Source organism: Sorex araneus, chromosome 2, assembly GCF_027595985.1.
Source record: "Sorex araneus isolate mSorAra2 chromosome 2, mSorAra2.pri, whole genome shotgun sequence".
NCBI classification, from domain to species: Eukaryota; Metazoa; Chordata; class Mammalia; order Eulipotyphla; family Soricidae; genus Sorex; species Sorex araneus.
Genome location: NC_073303.1, coordinates 261,397,295 through 261,414,063, shown reverse-complemented (window position 1 = coordinate 261,414,063; position 16,769 = coordinate 261,397,295). Strand labels below are relative to the sequence as shown.

General features: G+C 60.3%; 1 protein-coding gene and 1 long non-coding RNA gene across 2 annotated transcripts; one reads left to right on the top strand and one right to left on the bottom strand.

The window, feature by feature from the left end:
- The first annotated feature begins 10,552 nt into the window (after positions 1-10,552).
- On the top strand, positions 10,553-13,170 carry DUSP1 (dual specificity phosphatase 1). The gene is made up of 4 exons (XM_004611568.2): positions 10,553-10,980; positions 11,155-11,300; positions 11,576-11,795; positions 12,223-13,170. Exons 1-4 carry the CDS (start codon positions 10,614-10,616, stop codon positions 12,591-12,593), a joined length of 1,104 nt encoding a protein of 367 aa, XP_004611625.2. The 5' UTR covers positions 10,553-10,613; the 3' UTR covers positions 12,594-13,170.
- Positions 11,324-14,883, bottom strand: LOC129402519 (uncharacterized). Its single transcript, XR_008628680.1, has 3 exons — positions 14,557-14,883; positions 11,858-11,936; positions 11,324-11,437 (listed from the first exon to the last, which is right to left on the bottom strand). It is a non-coding gene; the product is annotated as an uncharacterized LOC129402519 (long non-coding RNA).
- Positions 14,884-16,769: the final 1,886 nt, after the last annotated feature.

The following is a 16,769-nucleotide window of genomic DNA, read 5'->3' as shown; positions in this document are numbered from 1 at the left end:
GCTCTGTGTCAGGCACCGTGTGGTACTGGGCCTTGAGCCCGGCCTCCTGCATGCCACTGCTCTCAGCCGCCAGCTATCTCTCCAAACACGGAACGGAATCAATCTTATTTTTACATTATGTATGTATTTATTTACTCAGGGCAGAGTCTCTTGCCCGCACACCTGGCTGTCTTCCCTGGGGCCCCTCGGAGGGGATGGGCTCCAGCTTCTCTCCCCGCCTAGAGCAGAGCTCCCGGCAGCCGAAGACCACCGGAACCTAGCCACAGCCATGCTCGAGGCCCCTCTCCACACGTTCGGACAGGCCTCACGCATAAAGGTACCAGCAGAGGAACCCAGGTGTGTGTAATCCCATAAACGGCCAACATCCAGAGACTTAAAAACGAGCTCCCAGAAGCTATATCATGTAGCTTACTTCTCCCTCTGGGAGAAACTGGCAGCTTCTGAGAGTTTCCTGCCCACATGGGACAGCCTTGCAAGCTTCCCATGGTGTATTCATATTCCAAAGCTAGTAACAAGCTGGATCTCATTCCCCTGACCCTGAAAGAGCCTCCAGTGCGACATCCTTGGGAGGGCCGAGTGGAGAGAGACTTCTAAGATCTCAGGGAAAGGACGAATGAAAGGTTACTGAGCCCGCTTGAGAAATCGACAATTAACGGGATTTGTGATTCTTTTGATGTATTTATTTATTTTTGCTCTTTGGGTCACACCCAGCAGTGCTTAGGGGTTACTCCTGGAGACGCTTGGGGGACCATATGGGATGCTGGGGATTGAACCCGGGTCAGCCACGCGCAAGGCAAACAAACGCCCGACCCACTGTAATATTGTTCCGGTACCAGGTTTTTAAAAATTTTTTTAAATTTGGGGCCCACCCTCGGCAGTGCTCAGGGGCTACTCCCTCAGGTCTGGTGGAGTGCAGGGATGAAACCCAGGAAGGCAGCAAGAGAAGCACGTGCCCCACCAACCCGCTGGGCCACCTCCCTGCCCCTAAATGAATTTCTAAATGTATATACATTTTTGGTGGGGGAAGTCACACCCCGGAGGCCCCCAGAGATTCTCAGGCGACTGTGCAAGTGCGATGATGATTGTGAGGGAACCAGGATTTCTACAGCCCCTCGAGCTATCGGCCCAGCCCTGTTGGGATTTTCAAAAATAATCTTTGTTTGTTTGTTTCTGGGCCACACCCAACGATGCTTGGGGGTTACTCCTGGCTTTGCACTCGGGAATCACTCTGGTGGTGCTTGGGGGGACAATATGTAGTGCTAGGGCTCGAACCCGGGTTGGCTGCATGCCAGGCAAGTGCCCTGCCCACTGTACTGTCATTCCAACCCCTAAAAATATTTTTGGGGGGTTACACTGGGAGATGGCTCAGGAATTACTCCTGGTGGTGCTCAGGAGACCTTCCGGGATACTGGAGATTTAACCCACAAACCCACGTTGACTGTATGTACGGCACACGCCCTACCCCATACGATCGCTGAAGCCCCTAAAAATGTTCTTGATGGTTGCACTGACCTGGGCATGGATTTCTGGCTTAGCCAAACCAGGGGATTCCAGCTTCTCACCTCCCACCCCGTGAAGATGGCTGCCCCGGGCTGGCAGAGTTGCCAGCAGCTGCCAAGGTTGTGCTCGGAGAGCACCGAGCTCAGAGCTCGCCAAGGGACGGGGGCGGGAGCAGTGGCCGTGGGCTGAGTGCAGGCCTCGTATCTCGGGTGCCAGAGACTCCAGAGCACCGAGAGAGCTGGGGAGGACCCCCCAGCACAGAGCTGGGAGTAAACAAGCCCTGAGGACTGAAGGATGTGGCCCCCAAGCAACAAGAAGAAATTAAAAACACAAAACAAAACAAAGGTCGGGAGCTCCATTTCCCCCAAGCTCATCCCAGCCCCTGGGCGGGAAAGACAGCAGAGAACAGCATCATCGCAACAGGAGGACACAGAAGTCAGAGTCGTAGAGGACATCACCTCCCATGGTGTGACGTGTGAACTGAGTCACTTCCCACACTTCCCCTTATGGGTCACTGGGGCGTGTGTGTGTGTGTTTCATCAGTAAAATGGAGAAGACGGTTCTGCCTTCACGGGCTCCCAGGATGGGGATACGATCTAGTGATTCCCAGACTGGCGCTTGGGTCCCAAGCGCAGCCCAAAGGAACCAGGTGACCCTGTGGGGACTGGTGTGTCCTGTCCTCTGGGTGGGGACGGCACTGAGACCCAGCGGAGGCCCCGGGAGGACAGACGGTCTGTCAGGGGTCTGTGGCGGAAGCACAGTTCCTGCTCTACCCATTCCTGAGTTTTATTTCTGGCAAAGAGAGGGGCTCATCCTGGGTCAGGGCAGCCCTGGAGAGTGGAAGGTAGGAGCCAGATAGGGACGGAACCAAAGGGATGTGTGTTTGAGGGCCAGGGGCAATAGGACAGCAGGGAGGGCGCTTGCCTTGCATGGGGCTCACCCGGGCTTGATCACCGGGCAGTCTCCTGAGCACTGCCAGGAGGAATTCCTGAGTGCAGAGCCAAGAGTAACCCTGGAGCACCACCAGTTGTGGTCCTAAAACCAAAGAATAAAATACAAGGACATGTGTTCGAGACCAGGGGTCAGGACCTGTGCCAGAGAGAAAGAGGCAGCCCCAGCGTGTGGGTTCCTGTTTTGTTCTGTCTTGGTCACCCTTGGTCACTCGGACTTACTCCTGGCTCTGGGCGCAGGGTCACTCCTGGCGGAGCTTGCTGGGGACGCTTTGCGATGCTGAGGATCGAGCACGCTCAGCTGTGTATATGGCAAGTGTCTTGACCCCTGGACTGTCCCTCTGGGCCCACAACCCCGCTTTTGACAGCAGAGGAAACTGAGGCTGCCTGAGGGAGAGCTGAGGCTGGGCGGGACTCGGGGATGCTGCCGTGGGTCCCCGAGAGCCCTATGTACCGACACCTCTGTTCTCTTGGCTCCTGGGCTCGGGGACGGCTCCCCAGGACCAGAGGCCTGACTCCGGCTGGACAGAAGCCGGGGACAGCTGGGCTAAGGAGGCTGCTGGCACTGCCCTGGGGACGTCTAAGAAGGGCCGTGCAGGTGGGTGGGAAGGAACAGCCTTGGAGGAGGCCGGCTGGTGTGGGGCAGGGGTGCCGCCGTCCAGACGCCTTCTCGGAGCTTGGCCATAACACACACACATACAAGCACACACGTGCATGGTCACACATACACGCTGTCTTTGGAAAGAAGCGGGGGGGGGGCAGGAGAAAGCCCCCCATGCGGGAGGTCTGGATTCCTTCCCCGGCACCACGCTTTGAACCCCGCTGGGGGTGAGCACAGAGCAGTGTGGCCCCCAAACTCAGACCAAGGGAACTGCATGCAGGAAGGTTGAAAGAAAGCCCAGCCTGCCAGCCCCCCAGCAACCACCTCCCCCCAGTTCTCAGGGGCGACTTCTGGGCTTGTGCCTTGGAAGACACGCAGGAGTGCTCAGAGGATCCTGCAGCGCCGGGGATCGAACCCTTTCCGGCCCCTGTTTCCTTTCCTGCTCCATTTACTCCTGTTTGTTAGGGGCCAACCCAGCGGGCCTGGTGCTCACTCCTGGCAAGACCGGGACAGAAGCCGCGCCAGCTGGGGAAACACCCTTGTCTTCATCTCTGTCCTATCTCTCCAGCCCCTGAGCTCAGGGTCGCTCTTAGTGGGGCTCAGGGGACCACAGGGGGTGTCGGGGATCGAGCCTGGACCGGCCACTGCAGGCAGGCCGACCTACCTGCTAGCCGGCAGCCTCCACAACTGTCTTTTGTTTGTTTGGGTTGGGGCCACATCTGACAGTGCTCAGGGATGACTCCTGGCTCTGCCTCCAGGGGTGCTCAGGGGGTGCTCAGGGGGCCCTGTGGGCGCCAGAGAGCAAACGTGGGCTGGCCGCAAGCAGGCAGGCGTCCTCCCTGCTGTCCTGCTGCTCTGGCCCCCAGGACCTACGGGGCTCTGTGACAGTGACCCCGGGGACACCTTGGGCGGGGAGGGGCCCGCTCAGATTCCCTGGACACGGAACAGGATCTGGTCCCGACCCCCCACCGCTCACGGGAGCCGCAGCCTGGAAGGTCAAGGCCCAGGAATGAGTCACGGAGCCGAAGTGTCCGTGAGTCAGGAAGGGCCGGAGGAAAGGCTGAGCGGGGCCTCCTTCCCGTCCCCTTTCCTCCGGCACCCGAGGCTGCCCCCAAAGCATCATCCCGAGAAATAAACAGCGAAGAGGCAGCAGCCCTGCCCGCCTGAACCCGCCCGGGCAGGCGTGTGGCCGGGAGATAAGAGCAAAGGGCTTGGACGACAAGGGAGACCCAAAAAAAAAAATTTTTTTTTTTAATTTTTATAAAAGAAAAAAAGACTATACAGTGGGTAGGGTTTGCCTTGGACACGGGCGACCCAGGTTCAATCCCTGGCATTCCATATCATCCCCTGAGCACTGCCAGGAGTGAGTCCTGACTGAGCATCGCCAAGTGTAGCCCCCAAACCAAAATAATAATAATAATAGAAAACAGATTGAGAGAAGGGCGGAGGTAGGGAGGGAGGGATAGAGAGGGTGAGAGAGGGAGAGAGAGGAACAGAGAAGGAGAGAGAGGGGGAGAGAGAGGGAGAGAGAGAAAGAGGGAGAAAGAGAGGAAGAGAAATGGTGAGAAAGGGAGAGAGCGAGGGAGAGGAGAGAGTGAGAGAGACGGAGAGGGTGAGGGAGAGGGAGAAAGGGTGAGAGAGGGAGAGAGGAGAGAAAGGGTGAGAGACGGAAAGAGGGAGAGGGAGAGGGTAAGAGCAAGAGGGAGAGGGACAGGGGGGGAGAGAGAGAGAGAGAGAGAGAGATGCTTCCAGCTGGCCTGCCCCTGGCTCTGGGCTCTCCTGGGTGTCTGGGCGGGTCCCACCCTCATCTCTTTCTTCACGTGAGGGTGCGGGGTGGGGTTTGGCGCAGGGGAAAGACCGTCAGGCTCTTGGCGGCCGGCCCTGGCAGTGCTCCGAGGAGGCGCCCATCAGTCAGGGCTGTTCCCCTTGAGCACCGGGACGGCCGAGGGAGCAGCCCACAGCTTCTCCCGCCCCTGCCTTCAGGGAAGCGTCGGGAAGAGACCGCGTGTTTCTCAGGGCCAAGGGACAGGCTGTCTCCTGATTCCAGAGGAGAGAGCGAGAGCTGTCCTGCCGCTCACTTCCTCCTGCTGCTCTCCTGGGCGCCTCTAGGTTTTACTTTTTCCGTTTTGCTCTGGGGATAGCCATTCGTGCTCAGGTGTGCTCCTGGCAGGGCTCGGCGGGGCAGCCCCGTCCTGGACATGCCTTCATTTTTTTCATCCAGGATCTCCTGTCCAAGCTGGCCAACCTTCCTATCATGGCAGAGAGGTAAATATCTCACCGTCCTGCAGCCATTCAGCCACACACACCAAGGAAGGGTTGCGGCTGGATCCCCACGGCACATCAGATTTCGGGACACCAAAATCTGAATTTCATATCACTCACTTTTGAGAGACATTCAAACTTAAGATCCATTCTTATTGTTGCTGCTGTTTTTGGTTTGGGGCTACCCCCAGGGATGCACCCGACTGACTCCTGCCTCTGGCTCTGGCAGGCCTCAGGGGACCCTACGGGGTGCCAGAGGTCAAACCCGGGTTGGCTGCACACGAGGCAAGTGCCCTACCCACTGAAATACCGCTCGAGCCTCAGAGCTATTCTTGGGAACAGGGAGACATGACTTAACGGGGCGAGCACACGCTTTGCATGCAGGAGGCCAGAGTTCAATCCCCGGGCAAGGCACGGTCCCCTGAGCCCCGCCAGAAGTCACCCTGGGGTCAAAGCCAGGAGTACAGGGGCACCTCAACACTACTGGGGTGGCCCCAAGTGAAGCAAAGCAAAGCCAAACCAAAAGACTATTCTTTGGGGGATACACGTGACAACCGTTCAGGGTCTGTACTACAAATCACAACGCCCAAAGGATGATGGGAGCCTGGGACAGGGGTGTGGGAAATGCCCACTGGGGAGGGATGGGTATTAGGGCACTGCATGGCTGAAACCTAATCATGAACGGTTTTATCAGGGTCTTGCTCACAATGGTTCAATAAAAAAATCGATCCAAAGGAAAAGAGGCAACTGTGAGTGTGGCGGCTGCTCCCACCATTGGCGGGTCAGTTTTTCATTCATTTCCATCTCTAAAGGTGCCCTTCCGCATTGGGGTTCCTGGGGGAAGAATGTGGGAGTGCTGGTAGTGGGTGTGATGTTGGGATTATGTGCATAAGAAACCGTTATTGACTGTGTTGTAAGCCACAGAAACTCAACCAATAAAAACAAATAAGAAAAATGGAAAGAAAAAAAAAAAAGAGCGCTCTTTGTGAGTCGGGAGAAAATGAAGCCGGCGAACCCGCCTGGCGGGTGTGTTCTGCCCTCTCAGCCCGGCCACACGGACTCTCCTCCTCAGAGGCGCTCGCGTGCCCCAGGCCAGGCAGGACCCCCAATAGCAAATTCAAATCATATCAAACTTGCGACAGAGCTGAAGGCAGAGCCCGGGGCCCCCCACGTGTAGGCTGTCGCAGAGCCCGGCCCACCAGCGCACGCAGGTCTGAGGGAGAAAAGGACGCGAGCACTGGCCAGGCGAGAAGAGCCTCGGGCCTGAGCAGACCGCTCACAGGGCGACTCCAGGTAGAACGTTCTGGACACTGTGTGGCTCTGGACAGGTTGCCTAACCTCTCTGTTCTTGTGAGTGAGGGACTGGCCGGGAGGATGCAGCTCTTCGGGATTGCATAAGGGCAGCCGGCCGGGTCCCCACCGGCCTCAGTGCGGACCAACCCACGGACCCATGGAGCTCCCTGCGGCGAGGCGCCGGGGGCTGAGACACTCAGGGCCACAATCCAGGGTCCGGGCTCCAGCCTGGCTCGGTCACCTCACCCGTCCCAAGGAGACACCCTGTGTTTGCTGGTTTGGGGACACACCCAGTGGTGCTCGGGGTCACTCCTGTTAGTAATCCTGGGCCATGAGGTTCTGGGGACTGAACCTGACCCTCCCGCACGCACTGCGCTCCCCCTCGTGCCCCCGTCCCCCGTGAGGCCCTGGGTTTGGCTCTGATGATCAGCAGCTGCGTGACCGTGGCCACACCTCTCTGCGCCCTTTCAAGGTGCCTTTTTTTTTTAATTGAATCACCGTGGGATACAGTTACGAAGCTCTCATGTTTGAGTTTCAGTCATACAGTGATCAAACACCCTCCCTCCCCCAGTGCACATTCCCCACCCCCATCCCGTCTCCCCCGCCCGTCCAGCCCTCCCCCTGCCTCCAAGGCAGTTCCCCCCACACTCTCTACGTTTGGGCACTGTGGTCTGCTCGAGTTCTCCCACCATCAAGGGGCCGCTCTAAGTGTCGTTTGCTTGGTTTGGTTTGTTTGCTTGGGGTATTTTGGTTGTTACTCTGGGTCACATCCAGTGGCGCTCAGGGGTCACTCCTGGCGGGCTGGGGGGGCCGGGTTCACACCCAGGTCGGCCGCGTGCAAGGCAAGTCCCCCATGCGCTGCCCTGTGTTGTATTCTCCGACTCACCCCGTCTTGCCAGGGAGGAAGCCCCGTGTCTACCTCCAAGCCCTTTCCTGAGTGTCTGTCACCTCCTTCAGGCCCACCTCCCGGTGGCGACCCGAGAACGCTCTTGGCCCCACCAGGCCCCGGGAGCGGCTCCGCCAGAAACCCTCTTCCCCCTTCTCCTCTGCCGCTGCATCGGCAGGCTGCCGGGAATTCTCCTGCCTGCCCACGGACCTCAGGGGTCTAGCGTGGGCCCAGGGAGTGGGGCGGAGAGTTCAGACATGAAAAATGGCTGTAGCCTTTGCCCTTGGGCAGGTCAGGGAGGGAGATAAGGATCAAGTGACCTCTACACAGCGGGGAATGTTGGGACAAAGTTCTCTGGGGCCCAGGGGTAGGACCCGCTAGAGAGCAACCAGGGCAGGCTTCCTGGAGTAGGCAGCATGGCTGGAAAGCAGTCAGGGGGAGGCTTCTGAGGGGAAGATTCTGAGAGCAAACTTTGGGGGTGGGGGTGGGAAAGAGTGAGGAAACACTGTCCTGCCCGCCCACCGGGTCCCCTATTTGCTTGGCGCGCAGCAAGGAGGTGGGGGCTGGGGAGGCAGGTGGGCAGGCCCAGTGGCGGGGTCACTGAGTCAACGGGGGAGCCCCAGCAGCACTGACACCGAGGAGGCGGGGAAGGGTCTGAGGGTCTGGTTCTGATTCTAGATTTTGAGTCACACCTGGTGGGGCTTGAGTCCCGCTGTGTGCTGGGGGGTGCAGGCTGGGCCCGCGCGTGGGAACCCCGCCTCTGCGGGCGGCCCTGGCACCCCGGCAGGTCCGAGTCCTCCTGCGGGCGGGATGCGGAAGGTCTCCCAGCCCTGCCCCCAGAGGCAGCTAGTCTGTCCTTCCCAGGAAGGTAAGTGGAGGCAGGGAGGGAAAGTGACTGGGGAAGGTCACGGGCTGACTCCAAACCTTCCCACCCCCACCCCCAACCCGCCGGCCAGAAGGAACGGGTCCTCTGCCGGCAGAAGCCACGCCCTGCTGTCCCCTGACTCAGCCACTGACTCACACTCGCATGCTCCTGGGAGCCCCTCGGGCCCCCCACTGGGCCCTTCCCTGGCACCGGCCTCAGGCGGAACCCTCCTCATTCCTGGGGGGGCTTCCCTGGCCGCGACCCCCGGCCCACCAGGGAGACCACGGCCGACCACAGCCCACCCCAGCCCCCACCCGCTGGTTCCTCTCCAGAGGGGACACTCCCTGGAGCTGAGCCCCCCCACCACGCCATCACCCCTCGCCCTCGTCCGGGGTGCTGGAGCCCGAGAGGCCAGCAACCCAGTGAGCTCAGGCAGGCCCTGCCGGGAAGGGGAAAAGCAAAAGATTTGGTGAATCATACCAAGAAGGCGTGGGGAGGGCGGCGGGGCCTGGCCCCCGTCCTCCCTCTCTGGGTCCAGCTCTGCACGGGGGCGGCTCTCGGAAGCCCATTGTACAGACGGGGGTGTCAAATGGGGCTCCAAGGGGGAAGGGCTTTGCGTCTGGCCAGCAGTGTGCGCATTCCCAGAGGGTCCCAACTGGGCTATAGCCACTCGCCTGTGTGTACACGTGTTCCTATACTGAAATGTTTTCTTCGTAGAAATTACTGGTAGGGAAAGGTATAATGAATGCTCTGGGTTTTTTGAAAAAACGGGGCTGATCAAGTTGGTATGCTGGGAAAAGTCAGCGGCTGTAACATTCTATGATTCAACGCGCAAAATATGTAGCGTTCCTCAGCTGAATACGTAGTATAAACAAATAGCGCATTTCTTCTTTTTCTCCTTTTTTTTTTTTTTTTTAGCCACAGGGAGGGTGTTACTATGACCAGCGGGCATCTCGGTACTGCCTTTGGCCAGTGTCCATTGGAATAGAGAAGATGCCCTTGGGATGAGAGAGAGACAGAGACAGAGACAGAGGGAGAGAGACAGAGGAGACAGAGCTCTGGGTCCTGAACTTTTCGAGAACTCGGCAGAAAGTGCGAGGAGCGAGTGGGAAGGCAGAGCCGGGCGAGGCAAATGCAGAAGTGCCCCCCTCCCCCCCAGAGCCGGGCGGTGAATTCCCCCGTCCCCGGCACAGGGGAAGAAAACCGCAGAATGTTCCGTCCTGCACCCCGGCCCGTGGCGCAATGTTTATATTTGTGTACCTAGCACACCGCCCGGGGGGCGTCACTGGGGACGGCCAGGGGTCTCCCCCGACGCCGCCGCCCGCCCGCCCGGGCTGCTCCGCGCAGACCGTCGTCAGCCCCAGGCGCCAGGCGATCGGAATTCGATTTCTGGCCAGAGCCGGCCGGGCGGCGGGGGGGGGGGGTGGTGGGGTGCGGCTGCAGCGCCCAGGACCCCGGATCTCGCGTCCAGAAACGTGATGGGAGACCCGGGGGGGGGGGAGGGCGGAGTGCGGTGTCAGCCCCCACCCCGCCCCGACAAAGGCCGGCCTCCGGAACCCACGGGGGGCTCTGAGACCCCCTCGCCCCCGGCCCCCAGACCGCGCCAGTCTGGGGATCGGAGAGCCTCTCTGCGACCCCGCACCCCGATTTTCCGTCCTCGTGGACGAAACGGCTCATCTTCCTCCAGCCCCCCGTTCCGGCTCTCCTGAGCCGCCCGCCCCCCCAAACGCACACGCACAGCCTCCACGGCGGCCCCCGCTCCGGCGGTGCAGGTCCGAGCTCGGAAAATAAAAACCCCCGACAACACTTAGCCTCAGTTTCCCCGCCCGCCGGGAAGGAGGAAATGAGAGCGAGAGGCCCCGGGCATGCAAACGCGCAGAAAGCCCCTTTTCCGCCGGGGCGCGCGGGCGGGGGCGGGCTCCGGCTCCCGAGGGGTCCGCTGCCCCCCGCCCGGGCAGGGGTGGGCGCGCGGCCAGGCGGGGCCCGGGCCCGGAGCCAGCGCCCGGCCAGCGGGGCCGGCTCCGCGGGCGATGACGTCTTCGGCCGCGCTCCGCCGGCGCCCAAGCCGGCCGGGCGGGTGACGTCAGCCGGGCCACGTGACCGCCATTCAAACAAACAAACGCCGCCCCTCCCCCGCGCCCGCCCCGCGCGCGCCCCGCCCCGCCCCGGCCGCCTATAAGCGCGCCCGCCCGGCCCGGCGCGGCGCAGAAGGCACGGCGGCGGCGGCGGCAGTGGGTCTCGCCGGACACGGGCGCCATGGTCACGGAGGTGGGCTGCCTGGACGCGGGCGGCCTGCGGGCGCTGCTGCGGGAGCGCGCGGCGCAGTGCCTGCTGCTGGACTGCCGCTCCTTCTTCGCCTTCAACGCGGGCCACATCGCGGGCGCGCTCAACGTGCGCCTCAGCACCATCGTGCGCCGCCGCGCCAAGGGCGCCCTGGGCCTGGAGCACGTCCTGCCCAACGCCGAGCTGCGCGGCCGCCTGCTGGCCGGCGCCTTCCACGCCGTGGTGCTGCTGGACGAGCGCAGCCGCGCCCTGGACGGCGCCAAGCGCGACGGCACCCTGGCCCTGGCGGCCGGCGCCCTGTGCCGCGAGGCGCGCGCCGCCCGCGTCCTGCTGCTCCAAGGTGAGCCGCGGCCGCGCGCGCGCCCCCTGCCGCCGCTCCCGGGAACAAAGGCCGGAACAAAGGCCGCCCGCGCCCCCCGCGGGTCACCTCCAGACCCCCCCCCCTCCGCCCCGGACGTTACTAACGCGGAAGAGAAGGAGAATTCATGTTTCTGATCTCTTTGTTTCCCCCCAGGAGGATATGAAGCGTTTTCGGCTTCCTGCCCGGAGCTGTGCAGCAAACAGTCGACCCCCATGGGGCTCAGCCTTCCCCTGACTACGAGCGTCCCCGGCAGCGCCGAATCGGGGTGCAATTCTTGCAGCACCCCACTCTATGATCAGGTCAGCCGAGGTCCGGGCCCAGAGGGGAAGGGGGGCCGGGGCACGGCTGGCAGAGACGCTGGGACTGGACAGCGGCTGGTGCTTGCTTCCGTGGGGAGGGGGGCCCGAGAAGAGGGGGTGCATTGCAGTCCGTGGCCCTGCAGAGACAGGTGGGCTCGGTGCAGCGGTCTGCAGAAGCTGGCCTGGAGATTCCAAGCAGGGGGCCTCTGGCGGGGGTGGACACTGCCCTTGACTCGAAGCAAAGCTTGACTGACCCTTGGCTCTTTGTCACTCAGGGTGGCCCGGTGGAGATCCTCCCCTTTCTGTACCTGGGCAGTGCCTACCACGCCTCCCGCAAAGACATGCTGGATGCCCTGGGCATCACCGCCCTGATCAACGTCTCGGCCAACTGCCCCAACCACTTTGAGGGCCACTACCAGTACAAGAGCATTCCCGTGGAGGACAACCACAAGGCCGACATCAGCTCCTGGTTCAACGAGGCCATCGATTTCATCGGTAAGCAGACGCCTGCGTCAGGGCCCCCAAATGCTCCCTCCACCTCCCCATCTCCCTCTTACCCCTTCCAGCCACTGGGCCCCACGGGGTGGCAGGGACTTGAGGTCTCCTGGACATCACCACTCTGGTGTCACCACCACCCTGCAAGAGAGAGAGTTAAGGTCGCGCTGTGCAGATATTTAGCGCTTGAAACAAAAGTGGTGAAGTTGCGTTGGTGGTCCAACGTGGAGCTGCTTAGCTGAGATGCCCCCTCTGGGTTTGGGGGGGTGGGAGGGGCTTCTCTGCCCCACGCCCACAGTGCCCCCAGGGACAGGGTCTTTAGCAGGACACGAATGGCCATCTCCACTGGACGTTCCTTAAATGCCCGGTGCCTGGGGTTTCGGGGGCCCCCTTGAGCTCTCCGTGACCCGCCGCTCTTGGTCTCTAGATTCCATCAAGAACGCGGGCGGGCGGGTGTTCGTGCACTGCCAGGCGGGCATCTCGCGGTCGGCCACCATCTGCCTGGCCTACCTCATGAGGACTAACCGCGTCAGGCTGGACGAGGCCTTCGAGTTCGTCAAGCAGCGGCGCAGCATCATCTCGCCCAACTTCAGCTTCATGGGCCAGCTGCTGCAGTTTGAGTCCCAGGTCCTGGCGCCCCACTGCGCCGCGGAGGCGGGCAGCCCCGCCATGGCCGTGCTGGACCACGGCGCCTCCACCACCACCGTCTTCAACTTCCCGGTGTCCATCCCGGTGCGCGCGGGCAAGGGCGCGCTGAGCTACCTGCAGGGCCCCATCACCACCTCTCCCAGCTGCTGAGCCCCCGTCCTTACCTCCTCGCTCATTTCACCCCCGTCCCACTGGGTCCCCCAGCGCACAGAGCGGTGACGTCAGCGGCCAGATGTCCGCTGACCTCGGCACATCTCGGGACCAAGCCAGCGCTGGGCCACATGAGCCCCCTCGCTCGGAGGGGCAGGGGAAAGGCCCCGTGCCTGTTCCTGGTGGACTCTCCGTGCTTTTCGATGCACCTGCCAGTATTAGCATTCCCGACGACACGACCACAGGAGAATATAACTTATTTATTTTTGCGGAGGTGAGAGGCCTTCGCAGACGTCATTGTCGACTCCTAAAGAACCAAATACCTCAGTTTTTGTGTTTGAGTCCTGTCTTGTCCTGTAAATAGATCCGAAGCAGGTTTGACTGCAGACTGGTGGGGATCACCATGTTGGAGTTTTGGGTTTTTTTTGTTTGTTTGTTTGTTTTTAGTTGCCAAGTGTTCTATGTTTGCTGATTATTTATGACCTTAAATAATATATTTCTTCTTCTAAGAAGACCTTTTGTTATGTAAGGATGACTTTTTTATACGACAGAATAAATTATGGCATTTCTACTGAAATCTTGGTGCTTCTTTCTGATCAGCTCGACCTGGCCCCTTCCCGCTGGGGAGAGGGGGGGACTCTCCCTGTGAAGATAGGGCTTACTGGCCCCCCAGCCCGTGCTGGCCTCTGGAGCCCACAAGATGACCGGATTGCCAGATCTTTGTGATAACCCTCTCCAGGCTAAGGGGAAGTGGTCATTTAACTGGGCTACCTTTTTTTTTGGGGGGGGTGCAGGCTAATATTTGGAGGCCATTCCTGGTGGTACTTGGTGCCAGGGAGAGAACCTGGAGTGTCTGCATGCAAAGCCTCCCTGGGTTCTCTGAGCCATGCGGAAAGGGGGTGCTTCTCCCTCGCTGCACCCCTCAACAAGCCTGCAGGCTCTTGCAGCCAGCGCTGGTGTGAGGAGATGGTCTGCCTCATTTAGGCGCTGAGTACGTCTGCCCTTACCTCTTCCACAACTCGCTTGCCTTTGAGAACTCACCTGGGTGAAAATAATACCCTGGCTGCTGATAAATAAGGACCCCTAGCACTGTGAGTGAGGAGCAGGCTCTGCATGCCGCGGCCCTGCCCCCCACCTGCCCCACCGTGGCAAATGTTGACAAACATCCCCACCAGCCTCTGCTTCCCGAGGGCCCTTGAAGCTCCGCTGCCCATTTCTGCAGGAGAAAGCTATTCTCCCCACGGTATTGCAAGCACAGTTCCGGACACCCCCACACCCGCGCTGAGCAGGCCGGCAAAAGGCGAACCTTGCTGGAATCCAATCCAGTCTTCTGGAATGGGACCAAGCTTTTGGGTTCCTGCACTCGCCATCCCTGGTTATTTCTGGACAAAGTGGCAACGGAAGCAGAAAAGGAAACCTTGTCTCCTGGAGGAAGACCTTGAGAACAGGGAGCCAGGGCAGCCCGGCCCTGGAGCCAGCGACCTTGACCTTTGGAGCCAGTGACCTTGACCTTGTTCCAGAGCTTCTCCCCAGCTGCCAACCCCCAGGGCCTCCCCTATCCCTGACTTGGCAGGCTCCTTTCCTTGACCTTCCTATTGCAAGTGTGTTCCATCCTTTCAAAACAAACCATCTCTCCTGTTCCCAGCGTGTTTTTTATTTTTTTTTACCAAACCCTTGAAATTTACTAGCATAAATATCTCCCTTCGTGGAAATGTACCAGTCTGTGGCAGATCTGTGGCTGACTTCCCCGTGGGCTCCGGCCATCACTTTATGCCTGGCAGATGCTGGCTGAACCAAAATTAATCTCTAGTGTGACCCACGAAGTGGAAAAATACAGCGACTGCTTCAGGAATCTGCCAGGGTAAACAATCTGCCCATTTCTCCCAGGGCAAGTTCCTTCTCTGTCCTGCCCAGGAGAGTGGGGTGAGGACCCTTCCCTGCCCCACCCTCGCCCCACACACACCTGAATCCTGGTTTTTAGATTCCGTCGGGAAAATGGCACACTAGGCCTGCGACTGCTCTTACGGGAGGGGCGGGCAGTAAGGAGGGAAGTCCTGATGGGAAGAAAGGTACAGAGCTATTAAGATGTTAATTTTGGGAGCCAGAGTGATAGGACAGCGGTTACGGCATTTGCCTTGCAATGCGGCTGATCCGGGTTCGGTCCCTGGCACCCCATATGGCCCCAGAGCCCAGGCGGGAGTGATGTGTGATGAGGTTGAGATCTGAGGTCGGGTAAACCATACATAGGGAATTTGATTTTGACTGATTGTAAAGGTGGGAGCTATGAATAACTTTGTAAATTACAGTACCTCAATAAAAATATTAAAAAAAAAAAAGATGTTAATTTTGGACCTGAGCAATAATATAGCAGATAAGGTGCTCGCCTCGCATGTGGCCAGGTATGATCCCTGGCACCCAATAGGGCCCCGTGAGCCCCGCGATATTTATTGTTTTTATTGGGGAGCCCCTGAGCTCAGGGGCTCCCCAATAAAAACAATACTGTGAAATGTTTATGGGGGGGGTTGGAGAGATAGCACGTGGGGAGGGTGCTTGCCTTGCACACAGCCCCCCGTGTCAAATAGGGTCCCCTATACCTGCCAGAAGAGCTCAGAGGCGGGAATGAGCCGCCCAAAATAAATCAAAACTTGCTACCGGGGGCGACTGAGAGAGAGAGAGCTTCTGCGGGTCGTGTCACCCCGGCTTCCCGCGGGGAGGCGGCCCAGGCCCGGGGGCCCCTTGCGGGGAAAGGGCCCCACAGGTCCCGCCCCGCTCTGCCGAGAACCAATCGCAGCTCCCGGGTCTCAGTTTCCCTCCCGCACACGGCCCCGCCGTCCCAGGCAGCCCCGGGCTTGCCAGCCGCTCCCCTACGGCGCGCGGCAGGGTGACGTCATGCGCGTACCCCTTTAAGAGGAGCGGTCCGGCCGCGTGCGGGAGTTTCCCCCCTGGTGCGGAAAGCGGGCAGGTCACTTCCTGCTGCTGACAAATCAGTTTGGGAGCTGGGGGGCGGGGCGGCGGTTTCTGGTTGCCATACACAGAGGCAAACAAAGCTGGGGGAGACCCAGGCACCCCGGGCGGGTGCGTTCTGGGGAGCAGGTGGGAGGGCGGCCCAGCTCGGGGGCTTTTCTGGGCCCCGCGGGGCCACCCGGCCCGGCAGGCCTCTCCCGCCTCGGTGGGCCCCGGGGAACAAAGAGTGCGCACGGCCCGAGGCACCCGCCGGCCCGCGCGCATTCATTCATCCTCGGCCACCCATTCATGCGGCAGCCTCCCATTCACGCACTCCCTTGCCCTCTCATTCACTCACCGGGCGCGGACTCTGGGCCCAGGGTGCTGAATGGAGTCCCTCCTCCCTCTCTGGGGCTAACGGGTGGGCGGGAGCAATCAGACACCGGAATGCCAAAATACGGAGGTTACCCTGAAAGCCGAGGGGGAGGCGCCACGGAGCGCTTGCTTGGTGATCCCCACACCCCACACGGTCCCCGGAGCCTGCCGGGAGCATCAGGAGCAAGCCCTGCGCGAAGCTGGGCGTGCCCCACGAACCAATAATAATAAGCACCCGCGCTGATAAGCTCCGCACATAAAGGCTCCTGACTGACAGAGTGATCGGACAGGAGGAGCAAGAGGCGCAGACAGGAATGGCCCGAGAGAATCGTGAGAAAGTGCCCAGGACACGCAGAACTACCCCTTAATCCCTTTGCCTCAACATCTTGCTCGCCTTAGATCCAACATAGAGTGCTCAGGTCCCACCCTACTTAAGATGAAAAAAGACGGGCTGGTTGGTTTGGGGGCCACCCCAGCAGTGCTCAGGGCTCACTCCTGGCTCTGTGCTTCGGGGACCCCATAGGACTCCTCTATTTTCAAGGCAATTTTTTTGGCTGTTTTGGGGGGCCACACTCAGGGTTACTCCTGGCTCTGCACTCAGGAATTACTCCTGGAGTTGCTCAGGGGACCATATGGGATGCCAGGGATCGAACCAGGGTTGGCCGCGTGCAAGGAAAACGCCCTACCCGCTGTACATCTGCTCCGGCCCAACCCCTCTCTTTTCAACCTTCACTAAGAACAAGAACCGTGACCCGCTACCCCAGCATCACTGACCCACATCCTCAGCCCCACTGGGCCGTGTTTGCCTCTGGGACTCGGGGCTCTGTCCCTGCACAAATAGGGGATAGAGACTTGTAA